Source organism: Stomoxys calcitrans, chromosome 4 (genome assembly GCF_963082655.1).
Source record: "Stomoxys calcitrans chromosome 4, idStoCalc2.1, whole genome shotgun sequence".
In the NCBI taxonomy this organism is placed as follows: domain Eukaryota; kingdom Metazoa; phylum Arthropoda; class Insecta; order Diptera; family Muscidae; genus Stomoxys; species Stomoxys calcitrans.
The window spans coordinates 23,560,665-23,586,290 of record NC_081555.1 but is presented as its reverse complement, the minus strand read 5'-3'; the positions used below and the strand labels follow the sequence as shown (position 1 = coordinate 23,586,290).

Below are 25,626 nucleotides of genomic sequence, written 5' to 3'. Positions count from 1 at the left end.
AGTATTTGTGCAAAATTTCAAGCGGCTAGCTTTACTCCTTCGAAAGTTAGCGTGCTTTCGACAGACAGACGGACGGAAGGACAGACGGATTATATGGCAGCTAAATCAGGACGGAAATGGCTAGACCGACATAAAATGTCACGACGATCAAGGATATATATACTTTATGGGGTCTCAGACGAATATTTCGAGTAGTTACAAACAGAATGACGAAATTAGCGTTTTGCCAAAATTTTGCAATACGCCTTCCTTGACGACTGCCACAGTATGTGAGAAGTTTGCTCGAAATCGGTTCAGATTTGGATATATCTCCCATATAAATATATGTTCGTTCGATTTTGAGAAATATTGTAGAAATTGCTCGTTTTTTAACCGATTCTCTAGAAATTTTGAAGAAAGGATTGAAGAAAGGAAAGGATTTTATGACCCTCGATATTACTGGCGATTTTCATAGAAATCGGCCCAGATTTAGATATAGCTGTCATATATGTATATCGCCAGATTTTCACCCTAAGAACCACTGCAAGCGCATTGTTTGACCAATCTTGCCAGCATTTTGCACAACGTTTTTCTCGACGAGTACCACATTATATGAGAAATTTGCTCGAAATCGGTTCAGAATTAGACATGTTTGTCAGATTTTGGGTTATTTGCAACAGTAATTATTACAGTTTGAACATATTTGCCCGTTCATCAAAATTGGTTCAGAATTGAATATAGCTCCCACATTGTACTTAAAAGGTAGGTGTAGGGTATTATACGGATGGCACATCCCGACTTTTTCGCTTCCTTACTGGTTTTTATAATAAATGAATACTCAATTAAATGGCAGTCAAAACATAGGCCAGCTGTTAGTTGCGGTCTTCAGTCAGACTCACAAAGCATTAACCCCACCACTGGCTAACCAGTCTCATTACCTACTCTGGTGCGATCTCACTACCAACTCAGCTGCTCAATATGAAAAAAATAAATAAAATTATAATATTAATAATAAAAATAAATAAAAATAAACTAAAAAATAAACAGTTTACTAAATTTTAAAACTTTTATTTATATTTAGCTCTTGAAGAAAAAACTTTGCTAGTACAACCCAAAATAAGACTTTATTAAAAGTGTTAATTTTATATTAAAAAAAATTCAAATATATAATTTTAAGCCCTAAAGCAACCAAGACCTAAGGACAGCTGGAAAATATGCTTTTTTCGGTAAAAAAAAAAAATATTTAAAAAAAGTTTTCTATCTATAGCCCCACAATAAACGTATACAACAATTTTAATCCGTCCCCAATAAAAAAAAAATATTTATCAACAATAATTTCCAAACAAAAATAATTTTTAACCATAATAAATAAAAAGCTACGACTGCATGTATGGGAATGAAAAAGGATAAGCAAGTGGTTTAACAAAGGATATATCCAAAGCATTTTCATCTATCAAAAAAAAAAAACAGTATGAGAAGATTTGCCTCAAGCATTTCATCAACTAAGCAGCTGTACTCAAAAGTGGCAGAAAGTGTTGGTTCTTCAACATGCTAAAGCAAAAACATACTCAAGTGCATTTACATTTGTATTTGATAGAAAAACAAACTTTTGTAGAGTTTTTATAAGAAAAACAAAACAAGAATTAATTAAAAAAAAATAAGAAACCTATAAAAAAAACCTTAACAAATATAAAACCAAAAGACTTCAACATAACCCGAAAATACCAATATTATGCCTTATATTAAATATTTGATATACAACAAAAAACTTATATATATATAAAATAATTATAAGAAAAATTAAAAAAAAAACATTTTTAACACAAAAAAAAAAAAAAAAACAACAGAAAAAATAAAAAGTGCAACAGCTAAGACTCTTAAAAAAAAAAACTTTTTATAAAACTTCAAACATATTTGAAAGCTTCTGAATTTAAGCCTTACAGTGTTAAAAGCTTTAAAAAGCCTAAAAAAGTGCTGCAAAGAGTGCAAGTGTTTTGAACAAAAAAAAACTATAAACCAACAATAAAATAAGTTGGAAGCCGATCTCTGTTCTGATCGAAATCGAAAAAAAAGTTGGAAAGACTTGATAAAAGAACTTTAAATGTGGATATATCAGAGTGATACAGTGAAAAACTGAACTGGAAAATTGTTTCATATTGTGTGAAAAAATTTACAATAAAAAAATATTAAAAAAAAATTTAAATAACCAATTAATTAAAGACTTTTCAAGAAAACATTGAATGTGAAAGTCTGCAAACAACTTTTTATTAACATAAAAAAAAGTTCTAAGAACATTTCTCTCAAAACACTTTATGAAAACTTTAACAAACCATAGTGAAGTGAGTTTTGTTTCAAAATAAAGGAAAAAACTAAAAAACTTTACAAAAAAAAATTGAAAACCTGTTTTTGGTGCAAAAAAAAAGTGTTATCGCCGGCAACATGTTGCTAAACAAAAATGTTGCCAAGCATTTATATTACTTAACCAAAATGTTGCTAAGCCAACTGAATTGCAAATATAACTAAAAATTTGGTTTTTCAAATAGAAAACTACAAAAACTCAATTTTCGCACCATGGGTATATCCCTTGAAACAAGTGGTACTCGAAAACACCCTGGAATACTCATAAAATGGACGTTTACTTTAAAGAGAACCAAAGACTGTACATTTTTCAGAAATAAATAAAATAAAATATATATAAAATCAAAAAATTGAAAACTCCAAGAGGGATAATAGCAAACAATACTCGAGAAATACCAAAAAAAAAACTCTAAAATTCTGTATGCAAAAATTTAATGGAAAAAAAACTTTATCAACATTTGTTTATGTGGATACCCAGAAAATATAAAATAAAACAAAATTTCTTGTCAACATCGAGAAATACACAAAGAAACTCTAAAATTCTGTATACAAAAATTAAAAAAAAAAACATTTTTTATCAACATTTGTTTAAGTGAACAACCAGCAACAATAAAATAAGAAAAAACATTTCTTGTCAATATTTGTTTATGTGAATAACCAGCAACATGTTGTAACTACAAAAGTTTTATAAAAAAAACTGTGTCAAAGAGGATAAAAGCCCCCACAGAGCGAGTCTCCTCTTTGTTTCTTAGGAAAAGTTTTGTCTGGGAACTCTTTTATAAAGTGAGTGTTCAACCTACAAAATATTGAAACAGAACAGCTTATAAAAAAAATTTTCAAAGCGAATGGAAAAAAATCTAAGACATTTAAATTTGTGATTAACCATGAACATTTTAAAGAAAATCAAAAATTGCTAAACATTTTAAAATTTTCAAAATGGATCTCCTTAGCTACATGTTGCATGTTGCTAGCAACAATTTTAAAACCACTAAAGTTTAAAAATTCCACAAAAATCCGAAAAAATAGCTGCCTAAAAAACAGCATAGCAATTTTCGAAAAACAAAAATCGCCCAGTCACCATGAGTTTATCTCAAATATCCAATAACAACAACATCAAACCATAAAAACTTTGCATTCAACATCCAATTTCATCCAAATGAGTGTGGAACAGCAGCAACAACAACAGCAATTGACGGCTATTGAACTAACCAAATCGAATAACAATAATAACAACAACGGCAGCAGCAACAACAATAATAACAATTCCACCATTAGCAACAACAATAGCTCCAATGCAATATGCAATAATTTCAGCTCAAATTCTAAAACAACCAATGATCTAAAGCTGAATAATGATTTTCATAATTTCACCAAAGCCAAAGAGGAAGCCTTGGAAAAATCTGCCCAAAAATCTCCCCCCTCCAGTCCTTTGAAACAAAATGGCCAACATTATGGTGCGGCCGAGACCAATGGTGGAGATCATGTGAAATTTCAAGCCAGCACTTCACAAAGGCAACATGAGAATTCCAAGGAAAAAAAGGAACAAAAAGAGTCTGCGGAGGCAGACAGAGCATCGTCTCATCGTCAATCGCAAGATGAAGGCCTCAATAATGGCGACGAAGAGGATGAAGACGATGAGGAAGATGAGGATCACACTTTGAGTACAGCTTGCATTATAAAATCGCCTCTCAATAAAACTCTACTCAAGAAATGCATACCCAATGGCAATGGCAGTCTCAGTCCCTTGCCCCTGACCACCAACAGCAATAGTTTGAGTAATTCCAATTGCTGTTGTCACAATGAGGGCGAATTCTCATCCACCTCAACATCATCATCCTCAAATATCAATGATTCATCTACTAAAGATTTGTCCCTGGCCGAAGGCAGTGAAGATAAATCGCCACCACACTTCGATCCTTTTACCAAAATTCCCATACCTACAACGTCGTCAATGCCAACAACAACAAATGCAAACATAAAGTGTACAAAATGCAATAACAACAACAATATACATTACAACAATTACAATTGTTATTATCGCAAGAAAGCGGCACGTTTGAAACCATCAATATGTCGTTAGTATATTTTTTACCCCCCACCCCCAAAAACATGAAAATAACTAAACCAAATTCCCTTTTTTCCCTACAATTTTCCAAACTTTCAGTTAGCAAAATTAAACGCAATTTACCTTAAAAGAAAAACAAAAACATTTTTTTTTTAATAATTAAAACAAAAAAAAACCAAAAATCCACCAAGTGCCAAAAAATTTCTATAAGAAATTAAAAAACAAAAACCATTTTCGAACTTAGCAAAAGAAAATCTTCCAACACATCAAACCCTAATTGGCTTATTAATTACTACAACTACAGAAAATCACAACCCCCCACCTTTACAACCCACCAATGTATTGTCCTATACCCAAAAACCAACGCCAACCTAGCCCCTCACCAAACAGAATTGGCTTTAGCGCTTACCTGGAGCGCAATATTTGGCTAAGATTTTGAATATAATTCTAAATTTTGTTAAACAAAATTCTCCAAAATACCTACCCACAGCAACACAGACATCAAAATTATGACTTCCATAGGTAAATTGTGTAAAAATGTTCTTTTTTTCCATAGAAAATTTTATATTATCTAACACCATCCTCATTACCTTACTAATAACATTAGAATTAAGATTTATATTTCTAAAATTTACCATTTTTAAAAATAATCAATTTTTGGTAGCTAAAAATACTGTCTTAATCATTGCGCCCATTTATTTATCTTAAACGGCTTGATTTTGTTTGGCTGATATGTAAAAATCAGCTGATTATATGAGGAAGGTAGAGAAGACAATTATCTCAATGATTCTAAGAAGCAAAATCTGTTCATAGGTGACACACATAGTCTGGCTGTTAGAGTAAAAAGTCAACGCCATCTATATCTCATTGTATGGAGACAAAGAAAAAAAGAGACAAATGTTCCGGATAATATAACGGCACATACCTTTTTCATTAAAGACACAAATAGATCTTGTTGGTCCATCTGTTAATGGAGGGAAAGCTAGCGCCATCTATATGTCAACCATTAACCTTGCCAAGTCAGCTGATAAAAGAGTCTCAAAATTATGTTTGGATGCATTTGGCGAGAAAAAGACCAAATCGTTCGAAAAGAATATTAGGGCCATATGCATGAGAATTAAATAAGTAAGAGCGTGCTAAGTTCGGCCAGGCCGAATCTTATATACCCTCCACCATGGATCACATTTGTCGAGTTCTTTTCCCGGCATCTCTTCTTAGGCAAAAAAAAAATATAAAAGAAAAGATTTGCTCTACTATTAGAGCGATATCAAGATATGGTCCGGTTCGGACCACACTTAAATTATATGTTGCAGACTTGTGTAAAATGTCAGCCAATTCGAATAAGAATTGCCCACTTTGGGTGGTCAAGAAGTAAAATAGAGGGAACGATTTATATAGGAGCTGTATCCGGCTATAGATCGATTCAGACCACAATAAACACGTATGTTGATGGTCATGAGAGGATCCGTCGTACAAAATTTCAGGCAAATCGGATAATAATTACGACCTCTAGAGAAGTCAAGATCCCAGATCGGTTTATATGGCAGCTTTATCATGTTATGAACCGATTTGAACCTTATTTGAACCGATTTAAACCTTAGTTGTTGAAAGTCATAAATTTCAGCCAAATTGGATAGGAATTGCGCCCTCTAGAGGCTCAAGAAGCCAACCCAAGATCGGTTTATATGGCAGCTATATCAGATTATTTACCGATTTGAACCATACCTAGCACAGTTGTTGAAAGTCATAGCGAAACACGTCGTGCAAAATTTCATTCCAATCGGACAAGAATTGCGCCCTCTAGAGCTCAAGAAGTCAAGACCCAAGATCGATTTATATGGCAGCTATATCAGGTCCATATTTGTACAAAGTACAGGTCTCAATTTCAATCCAATCGTCTTCAAATTTGGCACATACATTTTTGTTGGTTTAGAGCCGATGCCTATTTAAATTGGAAAAAATCGGTTCAGTTTTGGATATAGCTCCCATATATATGTTCGTCGGATTTGCAGTAATACTGCAATCAAATTGTCATAGGTTTACCGATTCTCTTAAAATTTGGCAAATATATATATACATACATATATATATATATATATATATATATATATATATATCGGCCTGCAAGCGCATTTATTGACCAATCCTCCCATACCAATCTTCTGTACAGCGCTTTCCTCGACGACTACCATAATATCTAAGAAGTTTGCTCGAAATCGGTTCAGATTTAGATCAGTAGTCTAGTCACTTATAGTTAAATTTTACCTTATTTTATTTTGTTTAATTTTATTTTGGCTTACTCTAGTTTATTTCATTTTATTTGACTTGATTTAGTTTTTATTTTTTTTTTATTTATGTTTTATTTTGTTTTGTTTTATTTTAGTTTATTTTATTTTATTTTATTTTATTTTATTTTATTTTATTTTATTTTATTTTATTTTGTTTTGTTTTATTTTATTTTATTTTATTTTATTTTGTTTTAATTTACTTTTTTTATTTTATTTTATTTTATTTTATTTTATTTATTTTACAGTTTTATTTTATATAATTTAGTCCAAGACCTACCAAAATCAAGATCGATCTAACAATGCAACAATGTTTCAAAAACTCGAACTCCCTAAACAAATCCCTAAACTTCCACAATAGCAACCAACCATGCATATAATATTCACCACAACATCTCAAAAAGGGTTATAGCGATTAGAAACTCTCCCTCTCCATTGATTGGTAAAGTCAACGTTACGCTCATTTAGTATAACGGTGTTTCGAATAAGCCTAGAACATTGAACTTTTGCCTTATCGCTGCCAAAGTCACAACAGCAACAACAATAACAATCATAATGCAGTTGTCTCATTTAGATTTATTATGCAACTACATAAGACTTTTTCTTTCTTGCATTTTCGAAAAAATCCTCCTTTAATGGCCATAAATAACAATGCACACATGCACACATAAGCACATAAACAACAATACCCTCCAAACATTTGGAAGTGACTTTCTCACTCCCTCCCAGAATAGTCACTTTTTAGGTCCTTTTGTATGATAGTTTGTAGAGATTTCATGATTTACAACAACAAAATACATTACTGTCGGAATTCTATCATTTATGATTCGCTAATTAGTTTCTCATAATCAACTGTTATTGCTACAAATTTAAAAATAGATTTTTTGTTGTTGTTTTGGACGCTAACTCAAAAAACCCCAAACAAGAGAATGTATGTTAACTTAGCCTTCTGTAATGAAGAAAGGCCGGTAGCACAGAGGGATAGCATACGCCGCACAATCGTAAGGTTGGCTGTTCAAATCCCAGTCAGGGGAAATCATTGCAAATAAAATCTTCGATTATTAATCTTGATTTGGAAAAGAAATAAATTAGAAAAAGAAATAAAAAAAGCCTCACTCTAAAAGGTAAAAAAAACATTAGCAAATAAAAATTTATTTTTATTAATGACGTTGATAATCGAATTTTGCACTTTTTTTAGTCCCTATTTAGTCACTCATGGGTATATATCGCCAAGTGGAACGTTTTCTCCCGTACCGAGACACTTATTAGAGTAAAAAATGATATCGCTTAAGATTGTTTTCAACTTCCGTGAGTGCAGATTTAGTGACTCGCACGATAGAAAATGTTTGGAGGGATATATACAATATGAAAGAACAAACTACAATATATGAACTCCTTGGTCTTATCTTGTCAACGAAAAAAGTGCATTTTCTTAAATAAATAAAAGAAAAAATTTAATTTATAGCCATACCTACAACAAATAACAAAAGTCACACTCACGCATTATAGAACTACAACAACAACAATCATAAAGAGTAAACATGGCATTACAACATTCACCCACCATCATCATTGTTATGAGTAAACCACGTTAGAGCTTAGATATCACACAACATGTGGCAATTGAACAGACTACCCTACACTCAACATTTATCACCACGGCAGACGAGTGTGAAATGATGATGAGGGTAGCGGGATTTTTTTTTTTTTTTTGTTTTGTTTGGTAGGGGGTTGAAGTCTATAACTAAACGAGTCTTCCTCAAAACAACAACTTAAATATGTCAAATTATGGAATATTTGTCTTATAACACCACAGTGTAGTGTGCTGTCATTGCCGTTCTTGCAGGTTTTATTGTTGCTGCAGTCGTCAACGCTATTTGGCTGTTGTTGTTATTGTTGCTGCTGTTATTTTATTGTTTAGAATTAATCTTGTGTTTGATAATGAAAATGGGTCAAACTGTTTTTGTTGCTTTCATTTCGTTGTATGTGTGTGTGTGTATATGTGTTTGCTCTGTCTCTCACTTATGTGTGTGAAGGCACATACGCACTCTAGCAGTCAAACATACTGAAAGGCAAGAAAACCAACAACAATAACAACAACGGAGAATGCTAGACGGGAATCTCCACAAACCAATTGATGTATAAAAACAACAAACACACCCAATCATAGCAAGACTCAACTCTCTCAACTGAAAAGAGCTCAGCTGAGGAATAAAAGGGTACTGAGTGGTGAGCTTTGGTAACAGTTGTGCGAGAAACTTCATTTCTGCAGTTGTTGTTGTTGTTAATGATCTTCTATATCTGTCTGCTTACATGTAACAGTAAGTTTTGGTTAATTTTAGTTGCATTGGAGCGTATCTGCTTGGGGATTTTTACAGTAGTCTAGTCTACGCGTAATTTGGAGGGAGATGGAGGTGAATGGATTTGGTGCAAAAAATAGCCATTTAGACTAGAATGGAATGTAAGGGCGGAAGGTAAAATGTTCACAAAAATATTTGGCAATAAAGCATTAAATTATTCCAATCCCGTTAGAATAATTTCGATAATTTTTATCGCTAATAATAATAAAATATCGCATAAAATGGGACTAAAAATTAAAAAAAAAAAAACTAAAAATTGTATTATAGTACAACATTTTGAGCGAGTAATTTAAAAACAAGCAAAAATGCATTAAGATCACTCAAGCCGAACTTTGGATACCCAAATTTAAATTCGCTCAGGAGCAATCAGAGGCACTAGCAAAGCTACTCCAACTCTCTGGGTGGGGGGGCAAAACCCTTTAGTAGCAATAAAATTACCAAAGTTTATCGAAAATAATGAAATTTCTAAAATTCTGGGTAAGGCTAAATTTTTCCTGGGGGGTGCTTAACCCACGCTCCATAGGCCTTTCTACGCTTATGAACAGGGACAAACTTCTCATATATCAATCAGTGTTATCCGATTCATGATTAAGCTCAATGATAAGATATCTCCAAATCCGAAGAGCGTGGCGCATTACGACACCTCTTTAGGGGAGAAGTTTTTACATAGAATACTACCTCACAAATATCGCCAGTATTAGGAGGGGATAACCACCGCTGAAAATTTTTTCTGATGTTCTCGCCAGCAATCGAGCGCAGGCTAGGGAGCTTTCTCATTGGTCATGTGGCGGCTACGGACACTGTGTTATCCTTAATACAATATTCTATGTTCCAGGCAGTGTGGATTACACCCTACCTGAGCCACTTATTGATAAATAGTACTGTACCACTATTCCTGATAGAATCGATTGGAACTATGACATCCCTGGTAACAGAAGTTCCACAGACTTCTACATGGATGGTTTCAAACTAAACCACCAGGTGGGCTTTGGGGTGTACTCTACAGATCTAGAAGTGGTCATATCGAAAAGGTTACCCAATCACTGCTGTGTGTATCAAGCGGAGATCCTTGCAATTAGGAAGTGGTGGAATGGCTAAGATATAATGTCATTACGACGATTGGCATAAATATCTTCTCAGACAGCCAGACAGCCATTAAATCCCTGGAGAACGTATTTTTGAACGCTAAAACCGCCCTTAACTGTCGCAGATCTCTCAACGAGATGGCTGAACAGTTCAAAATTCACCTGTTCTGGGTGCCGCGCCACAGAGATATCCCAGGGGAACTGTATAGCGGACGAGCTTGCTAGGTCTAGGAACTACCTTATACATTCCAGGAATACTTGAATCTGTGGGTATGCCTCTAGCGACATGTAAGCTAAGCTTTCAGAACCAGGCCTGAAGGACAACGAATGATAGATGGTCACAAAGAGGGGGCTGTGAGCATTCCAAAACTATGTGGCCTAATCTAGACTTGAAGAGGTCTACTGCTTTGCTGTCATTGGCTAGAACAGACGTCTCAGTCATTGCGTCCGTCAAGACAGGTCACTGTCTAATCGAAAAACATGCTGACAGACTGCAGGTTGCCAGCAACGACTTTTGCAGAAGCTGTGAGGATATCGAAGAAGAAGAGACTATAGAACACTTTCCTAGCAGTCAGAAGGAGTTCCACTTTAGGTTTTCATTTCTTTGAGAACCTGTCTGATTTAGCGGATGTGAACATTTGCAAGTTATTGGCTTTTTAAAGCGACCTGGATGGTTCAACGATAGGAACTTCTGTTCCAGTGACTAACCTAACCACCTTAAGAAGAAGATTCTCTGCAAATTTTGAGCGGCTAGCTTTACTCGTTCGACCAGTATTTTCATTTTGACAGACGGGCGGACGTACATGGTTAGCTCGACCTACTTTATGAGGACGCATATCAATATATTGAGGTGTTGGAAACGGAATGATTAGATTAGTATACCCCCTACAAGTGATTTGGTAGCGGGCCCGGATTCACCGTGCGGGGGTCGTGGGTTTGATTCCCACCAATGGCCTTGGTCTGTCGCTACTGTAGTAACACAATAGACCAAAATTGTCTAAGTTCGTTTGTAAAGGAGTGCCACTCTTACCTAACTTAACCTAGTATACCTCCCTATCCCATGATGGTGGGCATCAAAAAATTGATTACCACTTAAATTCGTACCACATATCTTTTCCAACTATTTATATCCATTATGGGATCCCTTATTAGTTTCTATAGTCATTTTTGCCACATACAAAAGTTTCATGTTAATTTGTACACCCAAGAAACCAAATTCATCAATCGGAATATTTGCTGCGCGAAAGTTTGTTTGTGTTTGTTGATTTTTTTTTTTGGTTTTGGTTCTGTCTCTTTTTAGAAAAGTGTGTCAAATTAATTTGAAATATTTTTATTTTTGTTTCGTCTATTTTGTCATGTTCTCACATGTCTGGCCTTAATGACTTGCAATAACTATGCGAAATGGAATAGAAAAAAAATTAGGAAAATAACCAGAATACTTTGACAAATTGACAGTTTAATAAAAAATAAAAAAGTAATTACTTATGAGTTTATGTTTATGCTAATTCCCTGAGCAAAAACCATTAAAAGAAATTATTTAATAATACATTGATAAATACAAATAAGGTCAGTGAAAAAGCTTGCCTATAACTGAGTTGGAAGCGATATTGGATGACCAATGCGGAAGTTCAGTTCCCTCTTGAGGCTTTGATCTTTCTATACGGAGGTATCACAAGGAACCAAATATGTCAAAGGGTCACCTTAGCTAAACATAAAGCCGAATAGAGTACAAACCCAAACTAAAACCTTTGACCCAGTACTTTGTTATGAAATACTACAAAACTCAGAATAAAGGCCTAGTTATGCTCTCGTAAATGTAGAATAATTTGTCAGCTATTTTGCCTTATGAATGTTATGACACAGAACTCTGCCTGGAAGAGCTTACACTTGTACGGCAGTCTGACCGACATGCCGAAGTTATGAGTTTCGTGGTATACCCCGATCCGTTCCCTGCCTCTATTTTGGAGCCATCTGTGAAGACCTTCCAAATACGGGAATCTAAAAACCTGTTACTTATATCTCCGAGTGAAAAGGATCGGCTCTATCATCCTCAATTTTGTGTAGCTCTTCTCGACAGCAATCTTTCCATGATGTCGGTGGTCTTCGACGTCGTCCGCATATGCGGTAATTATGACGCCATCCCTGTTCAGATCCAGCAGGATTTCGTTTATCACTATTTTCCACAGAATCGGCAAGAAAACACCTCCCTGAGGTGTTCCCATTATCGCCCGCCCCTTCTGACCACACTATCTTCAAAGTCCACGTTGATAGGGCTGAGGCGTAGCATACAGTCCGTCTACAGGGAGAAACTAGGAGGGATCCCCGTGCGGCTTAGAGCAGTAACTGTCGATTCAACTCCTCGTTATTAAATGCTCCCTCAATATTCATGAAGGCCGCCATAGCGTACTCCCTCAGTTAGAGAGCTGTCTCGACTTCTCGCATCACTGCTTGGAAGGTTGTAAAGGGTGATTTTTTTGAGGTTAGGATTTTCATGCATTAGTATTTGACAGATCACGTGGGATTTCAGACATGGTGTCAAAAAGAAAGATGCTCAGTATGCTTTGACATTTCATCATGAATAGTCTTACTAACGAGCAACGCTTGCAAATCATTGAATTTTATTACCAAAATCAGTGTTCGGTTCGAAATGTGTTCATTCACCGTTCAGCGATGAGGCTTATTTCTGGTTGAATGGCTACGTAAATAAGCAAAATTGCCGCATTTGGAGTGAAGAGCAACCAGAAGCCGTTCAAGAACTGCCCATGCATCCCGAAAAATGCACTGTTTGGTGTGGTTTGTACGCTGGTGGAATCATTGGACCGTATTTTTTCAAAGATGCTGTTGGACGCAACGTTACGGTGAATGAACACATTTCGAACCGAACACTGATTTTGGTAATAAAATTCAATGATTTGCAAGCGTTGCTCGTTAGTAAGTCTATTCATGATGAAATGTCAAAGCATACTGAGCATCTTTCTCTTTGACACCATGTCTGAAATCCCACGTGATCTGTCAAATACTAATGCATGAAAATCCTAACCTCAAAAAAATCACCCTTTATTTTCGACTTGCCCTTAAGGTATACATGTTGTGCCCTTGAGGTTTGCCTGAAGTTCTCCAACTTCAGACCCTCCCTCAACTTAAAATCTTTTTTTAATAGAATTTTTTTGTTTACATTTACGATACAGTTGTTCTACATTTACGGTACATTTACGAGAGCATAACCAGGCCTTAACTCTCCACTTTACTTGAAATACCTTTCTTTTTAAACACTCTTCACACCATTTTGTATATGCATAAACCAATGAGCCTTATCCAATCTCAAATTTGAAAACAAATTTCTTGACTCCATTCTTTGTTCATGCATTTCTTTTACTGTTCTCATAATGTTTACTCTTCATTCTTTCTTCAGCTTCTACGAGTCTCATAACTATTACCATTTTTATTGTCTTCTCACTGCTCACTTTTTCGGCTTTGAAATGACGTGTTCGTATCTAATATATAGGCCTAGTTTCTCCCAAAAATTTCTTTTTCTACAACTTCTCCACTCCCCTTTTCACTGGGAACTCTCTTCAGAAGATAAGCTTAACGGTGTGTTGTGTTAATGCTGAGTAGGCCAACAACTTGGACATCTGCTTACGTTACGATGACTACTCACTACTCACCCACCATACATAGCTTTGTTACTGTTGCCGCATTATTTTTTCTTTAATGTTGTTGTTATTTTTTGGGTTCGTTGATTCCTTCTATTTACATAATCATTTTTGTTGTTGTTGCTGCGTTTCTTTTCGTTGGAGCCCAGTGGTGGATTTTATTCCGTTTACTTTGCGTTTTAATATGAAAACACACATTTTCAGAGTCAAACAACAGTTATGTTTATGACGGGTGCTGCCACAAAATATACCTACAAGTTGATATTAGTTGCCATGTGTGTGTGTGTGTGTTTAGTCGAATGTATATTTTTTGAGTGTGTTGCTATGACCGATAAGTTGTATGTAATTTGTAAAGGTTAATAAACTTTACAAATGACTGACTGACTCAGTGAGTGAGTGAGTGAATGTTTGTGTACCTAGCGACTAGAAAACAACCCAAAAATCTAGCAGCAACAATTTATTTTATATGAATTAGTTGTTGACGTTGTATTTCATTCTTTTGTAGGGGTTTGATATGTCTGTATTTATATAAAGATTAAAATGGAAGGCTTTTGTTTTAAGCTATTGTTGTGGACATAATTGTTTTATGGTCACGAGGAAAACTAAAACAAAAGATGATGTTTATATATAAATACTAATAACACACTTTGTACATTTTTTCCTTTTATTTCAATTAACTTTGAATTTTATTCACAAAACATATACAAATTGCCATATAAAATACTCCGCTCTTCTTGTTGCATCTTTTCACGTGCTCTGCCGGCACAATACTGTTTGCATTAGGCAAGAGTTTGCACTCTGAGTGCAAAATTATTTATAGCTGTTTGCATTGCTCTTAACAGGGTTGCCAAATTGGGTAAATACTTCTAAGTAAAAAAAAAAGTGCATAGAAAAACTCTTAAAAGAAGGTTAAAGAAAACAAAAAATCAGACTTATATACGGGTGGGCTAAGATATGTACTATGCTGGGTGATATTCATAACAGGAGGTTTATGAGAAGGTTCGACCGGGCCTGATTAAGGCTTTTTTGTGCCATTGCATATTAGCTGTCTTAAGTGCCTAGATCACAGCCTTACTAAGGCGAGTCTCCTACAGGATGAAATTTTGTAGATGCCGTTTGGAAGTAAATGGCGTGATGAATCCAAACATTCTTAACCAATTGCTGTAACTAATTGCATAAAGCAGAAGGAGTATACATTTTCGCCCTCTTATCCTCTAGTCATTCAACGAAATCAATCCCAACATATCTGCAATTAACACATTCACGACTGCTTTCTTCACCATTGGCTCTATTGAAAGCAGGGATTCGAAGTGGAGTGGAGCGAAGCAGACCTATTTTTGCCGAAGCGGGAGTGGAGCTTTATCAAAATTTTTTACACCTGCAGCGGAGCGGATTTTGAGTTTGGAAACCATTACGCTTCGGATTTATAAAAATTTCGCTAACGCTCCACTCTCGTTCCGGCAAAAAAGCTGGTTTTTGTACTCATACCGCCTAAAATTCTAATGTTTGTTCAAATTTCAAGAAATAAAACAATATAACAGTTTTGATTAAACCTTCTAATGTGTACAATGGTTTTTATTAACTGTTATACTGTGTATGTCAATTGTTATATTGTGTATAACAGTTTCTATGAACTACTTTACTGTTCATGAAAAGTTTTATTATCTCTTAAACTATGTGTAATAGTTTTAGTAAACTTTTATACGTGCTCTAAAATTGCTAAATTTCTTTTAGAAACTAGTTTTGGCATGAATCTTATACGGAATGATAAGTTAGGTTAGGTTGAAAAGAGGGTGCGGATATTAATCGGCCCAATGTCATTATGGACCTATACCTAAAACAGCAATCGACTTTTTGTGCGCTCTAAATACTAAAACGTAACCTTGAAAAAGAAAATCTTAGTAAGGAGTGCCATGGTACTTACAAAATTCTTAACTGTTTTCCATACTACGCCCCTAAGCTAGTTTGTGCCCCCACCTAAAAGCCGGTGTCTGTCACGAAATACGGGCTATGACAGCTTCAACGACTCATCCTTTTCCACACCAACTTTGTATAAGTGAGCTCGTAGTCTTATGTGTCCCGTGCATAGAATAATAACAAAAATACAAACACAAACTGTAACAGTAACAGTGGTGTTCTGTGTAATACAGTTTATATTAAGTTTTATACTGTGTATAACAGTTTTTATAAATTGATATATTGTTTATAAAATTTTTTTAAAACTATTATGCTATCTATAACAGATTTGCTTTACTCATTGGTCTAAGCTAAACGTAAATTCAACCACAAATAAAGTATTTATAAACTTTATGCTGTGTATAATAGTTTTTGTGAAGTGTTATTCTGTCTATAACAGTTTTTATAAACAATTATACTTTGTATAATAGTCTTTATGGAATTCTGCACTGTCTATAATAATATTTGTATGTTATGCTGTTGACGAAAACTTTAAAAAACGGTTACTATATGAAACAATATACATTAACTAATATACTGCGTATAAGAGCTTTTATAATCTGCTTTACGTCTATAACAATAAATATTAAGTATTATACGGTGTATATCAGTATTCTAAAAACTATCATACGTTGTATATCACTATTTTATAAACTATTATACAGTGTATAACAGTTTTTCTGAAGTGTTAAACTGTTTAGTACAGTTTTTATAAACTCTTATACTGTCTATGAACTATTGCAATGTGTTCATATCAAGTGTTATACTGTGCACAATAGCTTTTATAAACTACCATACTGTGCACACAAGTTTTTATAAACTCTTATACTATGTACAACAATTTTTTTATAAACATAATGTGTAAACCGCAATAATTCAAAATTAACTGTCATTTATTTTGAAGCCTTGTATTTTTGCCTTAACCTCATTAAAAAGAAAATCATGGTAGTAAAAAAAGATGGCCCAATTTTGTATAACAGTTTCAGCTAGTGGTTACATGTAATTTTTTAATTGTTGTATAATTTTTAACATGTATTGAAGTTGATTTGATAAAATTCTATTGCCTCTTTGGCAACTCTCCTAACTTAGACTTTGCATCTTTGCAAATCGTTTTTGATATTCTAAACATTATTACTCTCTACAAATGTTCGCTGAGATAATTCTTTATATTTTGCATTTTTTTTTTTTTTTTGTTATTCTTTTTTTTTTGCAAATTCAACATCATATCAACAATTGCTGTTTGACGACGACCTACACCAATTCATTGCATATTAGGAATGGAATGACTGACGGCAGACGGCAATAGCCAAGACAAAATAAAATTATAATGAACAAAAAAAAATGTGCAGTTCAAAAACAGACAAAAGTAAATAAAATTTTAGCAAAGCAATTTTTAGCATCTAATTAAGAAGATTGAGTAGAATTTCAAGAGGAGAAAGATAGACAAAAATCTATATTTAAAATACATAGAAATGACATTATGATTTTAATAATTTTTCTTTTTTATGTGTCTGAAGATACTTTTTGGTGATTCATTGAAGAAACTTAGAGATAGAGTGATAATAAATAAAAATATTAATAATATGCAATAAATTAAAGTCATGATTTAAGAAAACACTCTAAGATTTAAAATTTAAATATGAGGGTATTATGATTTCTCAAAAACATTTTTTTCTTGAAAAATTTTGCTATGAAATTCAATCAATATTCGAATGTAAAGCAAGTTTTTACTTGTTATACAAAAGTAAATATCAAATTATAAAAAATTTCTAGCTTAAATGTGAATAAAGTGCCATAATAAACTTTTAACACTTATAAATTTTCGTATGCCATTCGAAATGAAGTCCGTCTGAGCTCTACCTATTATTACAAAATATAATTTTTATTCAATAATGTTTATGGGCCAAAATTAAGACTGATCTTAGCACATCAACCTTTACGGAAGTCCATTCACATAAATTATGTTATAAAATTAATTTTAATAAATCTGCATAGAAATTGTCCGAAATATAAACTATGAACTATTAACCAAATCTCCATATAAAACAAGTTTGCTACCAACTTATTTGGCATATAAGTTAAGCAAATAGTCTCTGACTAATGTTTGGCAATGTCTTTCTCGCATTTTTACCAACATATAACTTAAATGGGAAAAAATTGTTCAGACCTATTCTTGTGTTGGCATGAGAGATACGCAAATAATATCAGCAAACTATTTCCGCTAAAGCCGTGAATTCATTCAGACTAAAAATTGTCTTATTGGTCGTAAGTGTGGGACCGTTTATTTAGCTTGCCAAACAAATTCGCACACGTTTCTTATAGAATTTATATTAAGAATATGAATAAGATCAAAGGCTGCTAACATCTGACCATGAAAATAGCTATTCAAGTTTATGACATATATTTTTAGAAGACTAATGTTTTCTAACACTAACGTTGAACAACTTCACGCAACTTTTATAGTTCAATTATTTTATTCTTTAAAGAGCATACAAAATATAAGAACAAACTTCTTATTATTGTCATACATCCATAATCCATAAACATGTTACAATGTTCGGATCCTATATATCAGTTCTTTAAAACTGTTGTACAGTATTATTGTGTTTAACCTGAAAAAAAAAATACTCAAAAAAAAATTTCTTTAAAACCATATCAAATGTAACAGTGTTTTAAAACTGTTATACAGAATAATGTTGTTGGATTTTTCCAAAGGATTAATCTAAAAATCGTTAAAGATAAACCTTAATCATATGACTAAACCTTTTGCATGGTTATTAACAGTTTTTTTTTTAACATAATACTGTTTAAATCGAATATTAAAACCTGCTAAAACTGTTATACAGAACAATCAATATTTTGTTTTGCAAAAAATTAATCAAAAAAAATTTATTATAGAAGCCTCTAAGCACCTAGATTAAAAATTTTGCATGGTGTATATTTGTTTTGTTTTAAAGCCAATAAACGTACTATTTGAATCCCATATAATAGTTCGACAAACTGTTATACAGTATAAATGTATATTGTTTTTCAATCTTATTACTCAAAAATCTTTATAGACAAATCTTATAGCCTAGCTTAGACTTTTTGCATAGTCTATGGTGTACGCAACGAATATAACAATTTACTTAAACTGTTATACAAAACATTTGCATATTATTTTCTAAAATATAACTCTAAAAGTCTTTATGGAAAAAACCAAGTTCCCAGGATAAAATTTGGTTTGGTGTATAGTAGTTTTCTAAACCATTATATGGTTTAACAGTTGGCCGTAACTGTTATACAGATTAATTGTGTTTAATTTTCAAAAATTTTAACCTAAGAACCTTTGTAAAAAATTCTAAATACGTAGACTATAAATTTTTATTAACCTTTATACCGTTCGAATCTAGTATAACTCTTTGCTAAAACTGTTATACGAACAATTTTGTAGTCTATTGCGAAATATTGATTTAAAACCCGTTAAAGAAACATCTAAGTACGTCGACTCAACATTTTGCATGGTGTAAAACAGTTTCTAAATCCTGAATACAAAAATTTTCAAAAACTGTTATACAGAATACATGTTTTTGATTTTGCAAAATGTTGCTTTTAAAATTTTTATGTATGTAGACATAAATTCTTTCATGACTTATAATTTTTTTTAATTCGATTACTCAGTTTGATTCAAATATAACATTTTACCTAAACTGTTATACAGAATAATTGTGTTTTTCTTTGCAAAATATAACTCCAAAAATCTTTAAAGCAAAACCTTGATATTTGTGCGTTTATGGAAATGTTAAAGTGCGGAAACGAAATTTTTTACGTAATATATATCAGTTTTCAAACCCATTATACTGTTGGAATCTAATATAACATTTTGCAAAAACTGTTATACATAATAAATATTTTAAGTTTTCAAATATATATCAAAAATCTTTATTGAAGAATTTTGGCTCATAATGTCAAATTACTTTTGACATAGTGTATAACAGATTTGGAATCTATTATAACAATTTGCATAAACTGTTATACAAAATAAATGTGTTTTAGTTTGCAAAATATATATCAAAAAACTTTATTAAAGAATTTAAGGGCATAAAAAACTATTAATATGGTGTATAACAGTTTTTTTAAACCATTAAACTGTTAAAATCGAGTATATCAGTTTTCAAAAACTGTTATATTGTTATATTCTTTACTATTAACCTAAAAATCTTAACAGAAAAATCTAATTGCATAAATAAAAATTTTGGCATGGTATATAACAGTTTTTAAAAAGGAATGTACTATTTGAATTTAATATAACAGTTTGTCCAAAAATGTTATACAGAATAATTGAATTGTAATATATCTTACAAAGTATTATTCTAAAAATCTCTGTATAAAAAACTAAAGCATCTAATAGCATAGATAAATATGTTTCTATTTTTTTAAGCATTGTATTTTTTTAATTTAATATAACAGTTTACTCAAAATTGTTATACAGAATAATTGTAATATATCTTGCAAAGTATTATCCTAGAACTCTTTGTAGAAAAAGCTAAGCACATAGGTGAAACTTTTTGCATGGTATCACCGTATTTCAAAAATAAAAAATCTAAATTAACAGATTTCTCAAACTGTTATACAGAATAAGTTTTATTTAATTTGGCAAATATATAACTCTAATTTTAGATAAAAAATTTTTTAAGTTCCTAGACTAAATCTTTTCATTAGTGTTACAGTTTTTTAATACATTTGAATTATATATAATAGTTTTTGTAAACTGTTTTACTGAATATTAGTTTTTTATTTCACAAAAATATGACTAAAAAAAGTTCGGAAAAAATGTATAACAGTTTGTTAAACTAAATGCAATACTTTCTTTGTACAGAAGTACGAACACAAGTGGTTCCATATTTAATTCTAAACAATATTCAAAATTTATTCTTTTACATGTATAACAGTTTTATTGTGCAAAAAAAAAAAAAATTTCCGGTTTTCAATTATGTAAAACAGTTCCTTAGCAGTAAACAAAAACAAAAATTGAAAACTTAATAACACTTTGTGAAAACTGCATAACAGTTCCAGAAAACTCTATTACAGTTTGTGAAAACTGTATAACAGTTTGAGAAAACGGTATAACTTTTAATTAAGACTGTATGACAGTTTGTAACAACTATATGGCAGCTTGAAAAATCTGTTATATTTCATTTAATGTTTTTTTCTACAAAAAGAAATTAGTTCAAATAATTTTTCAGAAGAATAATACAAAACATTTAAATAACATATTCGACCAAACTTCAGTTCATATTTTTGTAAAGTCAAACTGTTATACATGATATTATAATTGATAATATTTAATAATTTTCCTCTTGAATAATAATCGTTTCTTGACACTTCTATTCATTATGCTTTTATCTCTCTAATTTATTTCAATCTCCATCAACGCTTTCTGTTATAATTTGAAATATGTGATCTGATTCGACAATTTGTTCCAAAACATTTATCTGAATCCCATCAACAAACCCATTGACTACTATCAAAAACTACAACTGATTCCGTTAATAAAATTCGCCAACATTATTAATAAGATAGCAACAAATCACTCGATACCATAAATGTTGACGTGAAAAACCTTGACAATGAGAGAAATCTCCATGCATAACAAATTAGCTGAAAGAAGCAAAAAACAAATGGCAACACAATACTAGAATAAATAAAACTAACCATTTATACATACATTAGTGTGTGGACAAGAAACCAATAGCAACAAAAATATAAATAAAACACTTAAAAAAGCTAAGATTTTATAAATTATGCCAGACAAACGGATAGGTAGATAGGCTAAAATCTATTTCAGACTACAATAAGCCTCTTACGTGGGCCTTTTTGGGCAAAAATAGGCTATTATGGCAAAGTTTTGCTCCGCTAGTAACACAAAAAGAAAGTTGGTCTTATATGAGTACGAGTACGATCCTTATCGTTCCATTAAATAAACTGTGCTTTGAAATAAAATAGTTGTCATGAGTTTTTGAAGAGCAATGAATGGCATTTGCTTGAGCAATTTTTAAAATTGACATGTTGAAGTTTAATCTTCATAGATGTGGCTTAACATACCAATTTGATTATTATATAAAGAAGGGGTTTTTTTATACATAAATCTTCGCTTTGCCTTTTTAATTTTGGATTTAGCTTAAATTGGCGATATCGGTTTGGAGTTATTGAACCCATCATCCAATTTAAAATTACATTAAGATTATTTGATGGACAGTTTTGCTTAAAGGGCAATAGGCTATCTTTTACATAAAAAATCTATTTTATGTCCCATCGCTTCAAAAAAAATCGTAGCACGTGGCGGCAATTTATTTTACTTATAGAAAAAAAATATTTTTTCGAGCTATTTTAAATGTCGCAACATTATTAACCTTGTAATTTTAAAAGAAACGTTGACAAATTCAATTCTAAAACTGTCTAAAATGTTTATAATAGTTTTGAAAAATGTGCACAACAGCTTTGGAAAATGGGTATAACAGATGTATGGCTAACTTAATTCATTTTACATATAAAAAAACTATTTTTTGGGACATTATAAATATCGCAACTTCATTAACCTCGTAGGTTTGAAAGAAGCGTAGAAAAATTCAATTTAGAACTGAATGTTAGTCATTTTTAAATAGCTACAAAACACTTATACACATTTTTCAAAACTGTTATACACATCTTAAAAGTTTTAACATAGCTTTTTTATGCTTAAGTTATTGTTTGAATGAAGTAAAGTTAGCCCTACACAATTTTAAAAACTGTTAAACAAACTGAACCAGACTTCAATTTTAAACTGTTTAAAGTGTGTTTAACAGTTTTTAAAATTGTGTATAACAGTTTTGGACAATGTGTATAACAGTTGTACGGCTAACTTAACATCTATCAATACATAATTTAAGCGTAAAAAAGCTATGTTAAAACTATTAAGATCATTTTTAAACTGATGTATAAAAGTTTTAGTTTACTGTTATACCGTCATAAATAGTTTGTTTTCCAAGCATGGAAAAACATTTATATGAAATTATTATACAGTTTTATAAGTAACTGTTATACTGTGAAAAAAGGTTTTTGTCATCAAAAACAGCTGTAATATTGCTGTCACAGTTTTAAATAAATGTATAACAGTTATAAATAATTGCACAAATGTTTAAAAATAAATGTATAACAGTTATATGTAAGTGTTATACTGTCAAAAACTGCTCAAAGCCCTTCGAAACGATAATAGGGTTTCATAACAATGAAAAAACAACGTTTTATAATATCACAATGCATAGCAGATAAAGTGAGATAGCTAAAAAATATTTATAACAGTTACAGTATAACAACTATTTTATTATATTTCATTATCTTTTTACTACCGACATAGTGAAAGCTTAAAAATTATGCAATAGGCCTCAAAAAGCAATTACTTTTACAGTTTTAAACTGATGTATAACAGTTATAGGTAACTGTTATACTGTTATAAAAACTTTGTTTTTCAAGCATGTGAAAAAGATTTTTTTTAGAGAATTCTTAAAAAGTAAATTAATATATTCTGAACTTTTCTTATTCAACACTTAACGCCTTTTGCTTAAGTATTCCTAAGCATTTGGTAAATTCTGAAATCAAAACGTTTATGAGCACATTATTCATTAGGTGTCACCTGTTTTGCCAGCATATCGCCTCATACACTTAAGTGAAAATATCAGATGTTAGCATTTTTTATTTGAATTCTGCAAATAGTCATCAGCATTTCTTGGTTATGAAGAAACAAAAAGAGCCGGTTGATAGTGGCCATATGATTTGATGGCATATCTGTCTGTCGGTCTTTCAGTCTGAGTGTTCCTAGTTTCTTGAGCATTTCCGCAACAAGCTTATGAACTTTGTTGGGTGCTAAAATAACGCAACACGTACTCAGTTATTTAGTCTTTAATAGAATAGTGTAGGTACATACGTATTAAGTTTTGCAAAAACAAAAAATACAACAACGAAATAGGAAAGAATAGCATGCGAAACTATAAATGCTGCGCTGTGTCTAGCTGAGCGTTGTGCTATATGTTATATGGTCTCGAGACACAAAATAATATAATAATAATACTAAAATTTGCATTTTATATTGTTTTCCTGTTGACCTCTAAAAAAATCAAACTATTAGATACTGTGGGACAGGCCGAGGGAGAGATAGAGAGGGATATATGGAAAAATGTTTTACCAGACATATTTTTTATACATAGCCGCACACTTTGAACCAAAACAACAAACCCAAACTATTGCAAACTATTTGTGAGAAGAAAAACTATGAGTGAGTAATTGGTGGAAGATATACATGTATAAGTAATTAATCACTTAAACAAAATGTGCAGAAAATTTCTGAACTATGAATTGTTTTCTATAAGAAACATGTGTATAATTTTTAATAAAAAAAATGTTGGAAATACCTAAAAAATATTTATGTTCTAAAATTGGGTCATTTTGGGTAAACTAAATATGGCAGAAGGAGATGAAGATGCTTGAAGGTTTTTGTATCTATCTCGGTAAAAGAAAGTTTCAACTTGAGCAAATAGAATTCTATTTTTAATACTTAAAAATAAGTATTACTTTCATAGTAACACAGTGTGGAACGTATTTGACTAAATACCTTATTCTAGGTTTAATTACCACTATTATTCAAATTTGTAAGTATGGGTGGCTTGTTTGGATGTCTGAGGAACTAAACCTGGTATTAATAAATTGATAGCCATTGTTATTTTCATAATAAGGTAGTGTGGAACCTATTGCAATATATGTCTCTGGTTTGGTTCTTTTACCACCATTATAAGGTTTTTTAAGTTTAGTGCCCTTGTTTAAATATCTGAGAAACAAAATCTGTTGATAATACAATTATAGCTTTTTGTGTGGAACCCATTTCGTTCATTTCCCTTTTTTAGCTTTAATTGCAATTATAACTCAGTTTCTTAATGTAAACGGCTCTTTTGAACGTCAAGGACCCCAACATTTTTAATTATAAAATTCAAGCCTTTGGTTTTTCATAGTAACGCAGTGTGGAACCTATTTGACTATTTTTTCCTGTCTAGTTTTTATTGCAATTTTGACATAAATTTGTTAATGTGGTTGGCTCTTCTGAACATCTGAGACACTAATTTTTCTAACCTTAAAACAATTTTTAAATAATAACGTCCTTGATCTTATCAGGAGTAGGGAGTGTGGAACGTATTTCACTTCTTTTCTTGTTTGGCCTTTATTGCATTTAAAGTATAATTTATTTATGTTTTTGGCCCTGTTGATATGAGACACAAAATTTGTAAAATTAAAATTGTAGGTATTACCTTGAAAAATTTTAATAATGTGGAATCTATTTGAACAGTTATGAAATAACTTTGAAGTAATACAAACTAAACTGACTACTAAAGTATTCAAATCTTGTATATGTTGGGCAAGACTTTATAGGTACATAGTTATAAAATCATTTGCTGCATATAAGTTGCAGTTCACTTGATTTTAGAGATAAAGTCATGTTGTGGAACGTATTTTATATTAACAAAGGCCAAAATATTTTAATAAATTTAAAAAAAAGTTAGTAAGACATTTATAAATACTATATGCTACACTTAAGTCCCAGTTTACCTGGTTTTAAGGATAGCATTTTTATGCTCTTTGTTATTGCATTAAACATTTATTTAGATTCTCAAATCAAGATTTGAAATTTTAATTAAACTCTAAAATACGTTCCACAGCAATTTTTTAAATTTTTTTTTGTAAATTAGAAATGCGTTCCACAAATATCCCAGCTTTTGCACAAATTTCTCTATGGCTATAGCAAAGCAACCAACATTTATAAACTAAAATAAATTTAATCTGGAGAAAGGGAATGTTTCGGGAATTATGTTTTGCTCTTAT

General features: G+C 31.8%; 1 protein-coding gene across 1 annotated transcript in view; it reads left to right on the top strand.

The window, feature by feature from the left end:
* Positions 1 to 3,421: 3,421 nt before the first annotated feature.
* Positions 3,422 to 25,626, top strand: part of LOC106083868 (hormone receptor 4) — a 38,160-nt gene continuing 15,955 nt past the window's right edge. Inside the window, 1 exon segment of the mRNA XM_013247144.2 lies at positions 3,422 to 4,412. Coding sequence (XP_013102598.2) covers positions 3,494 to 4,412 — 919 coding nt within the window. The 5' untranslated portion in view covers positions 3,422 to 3,493.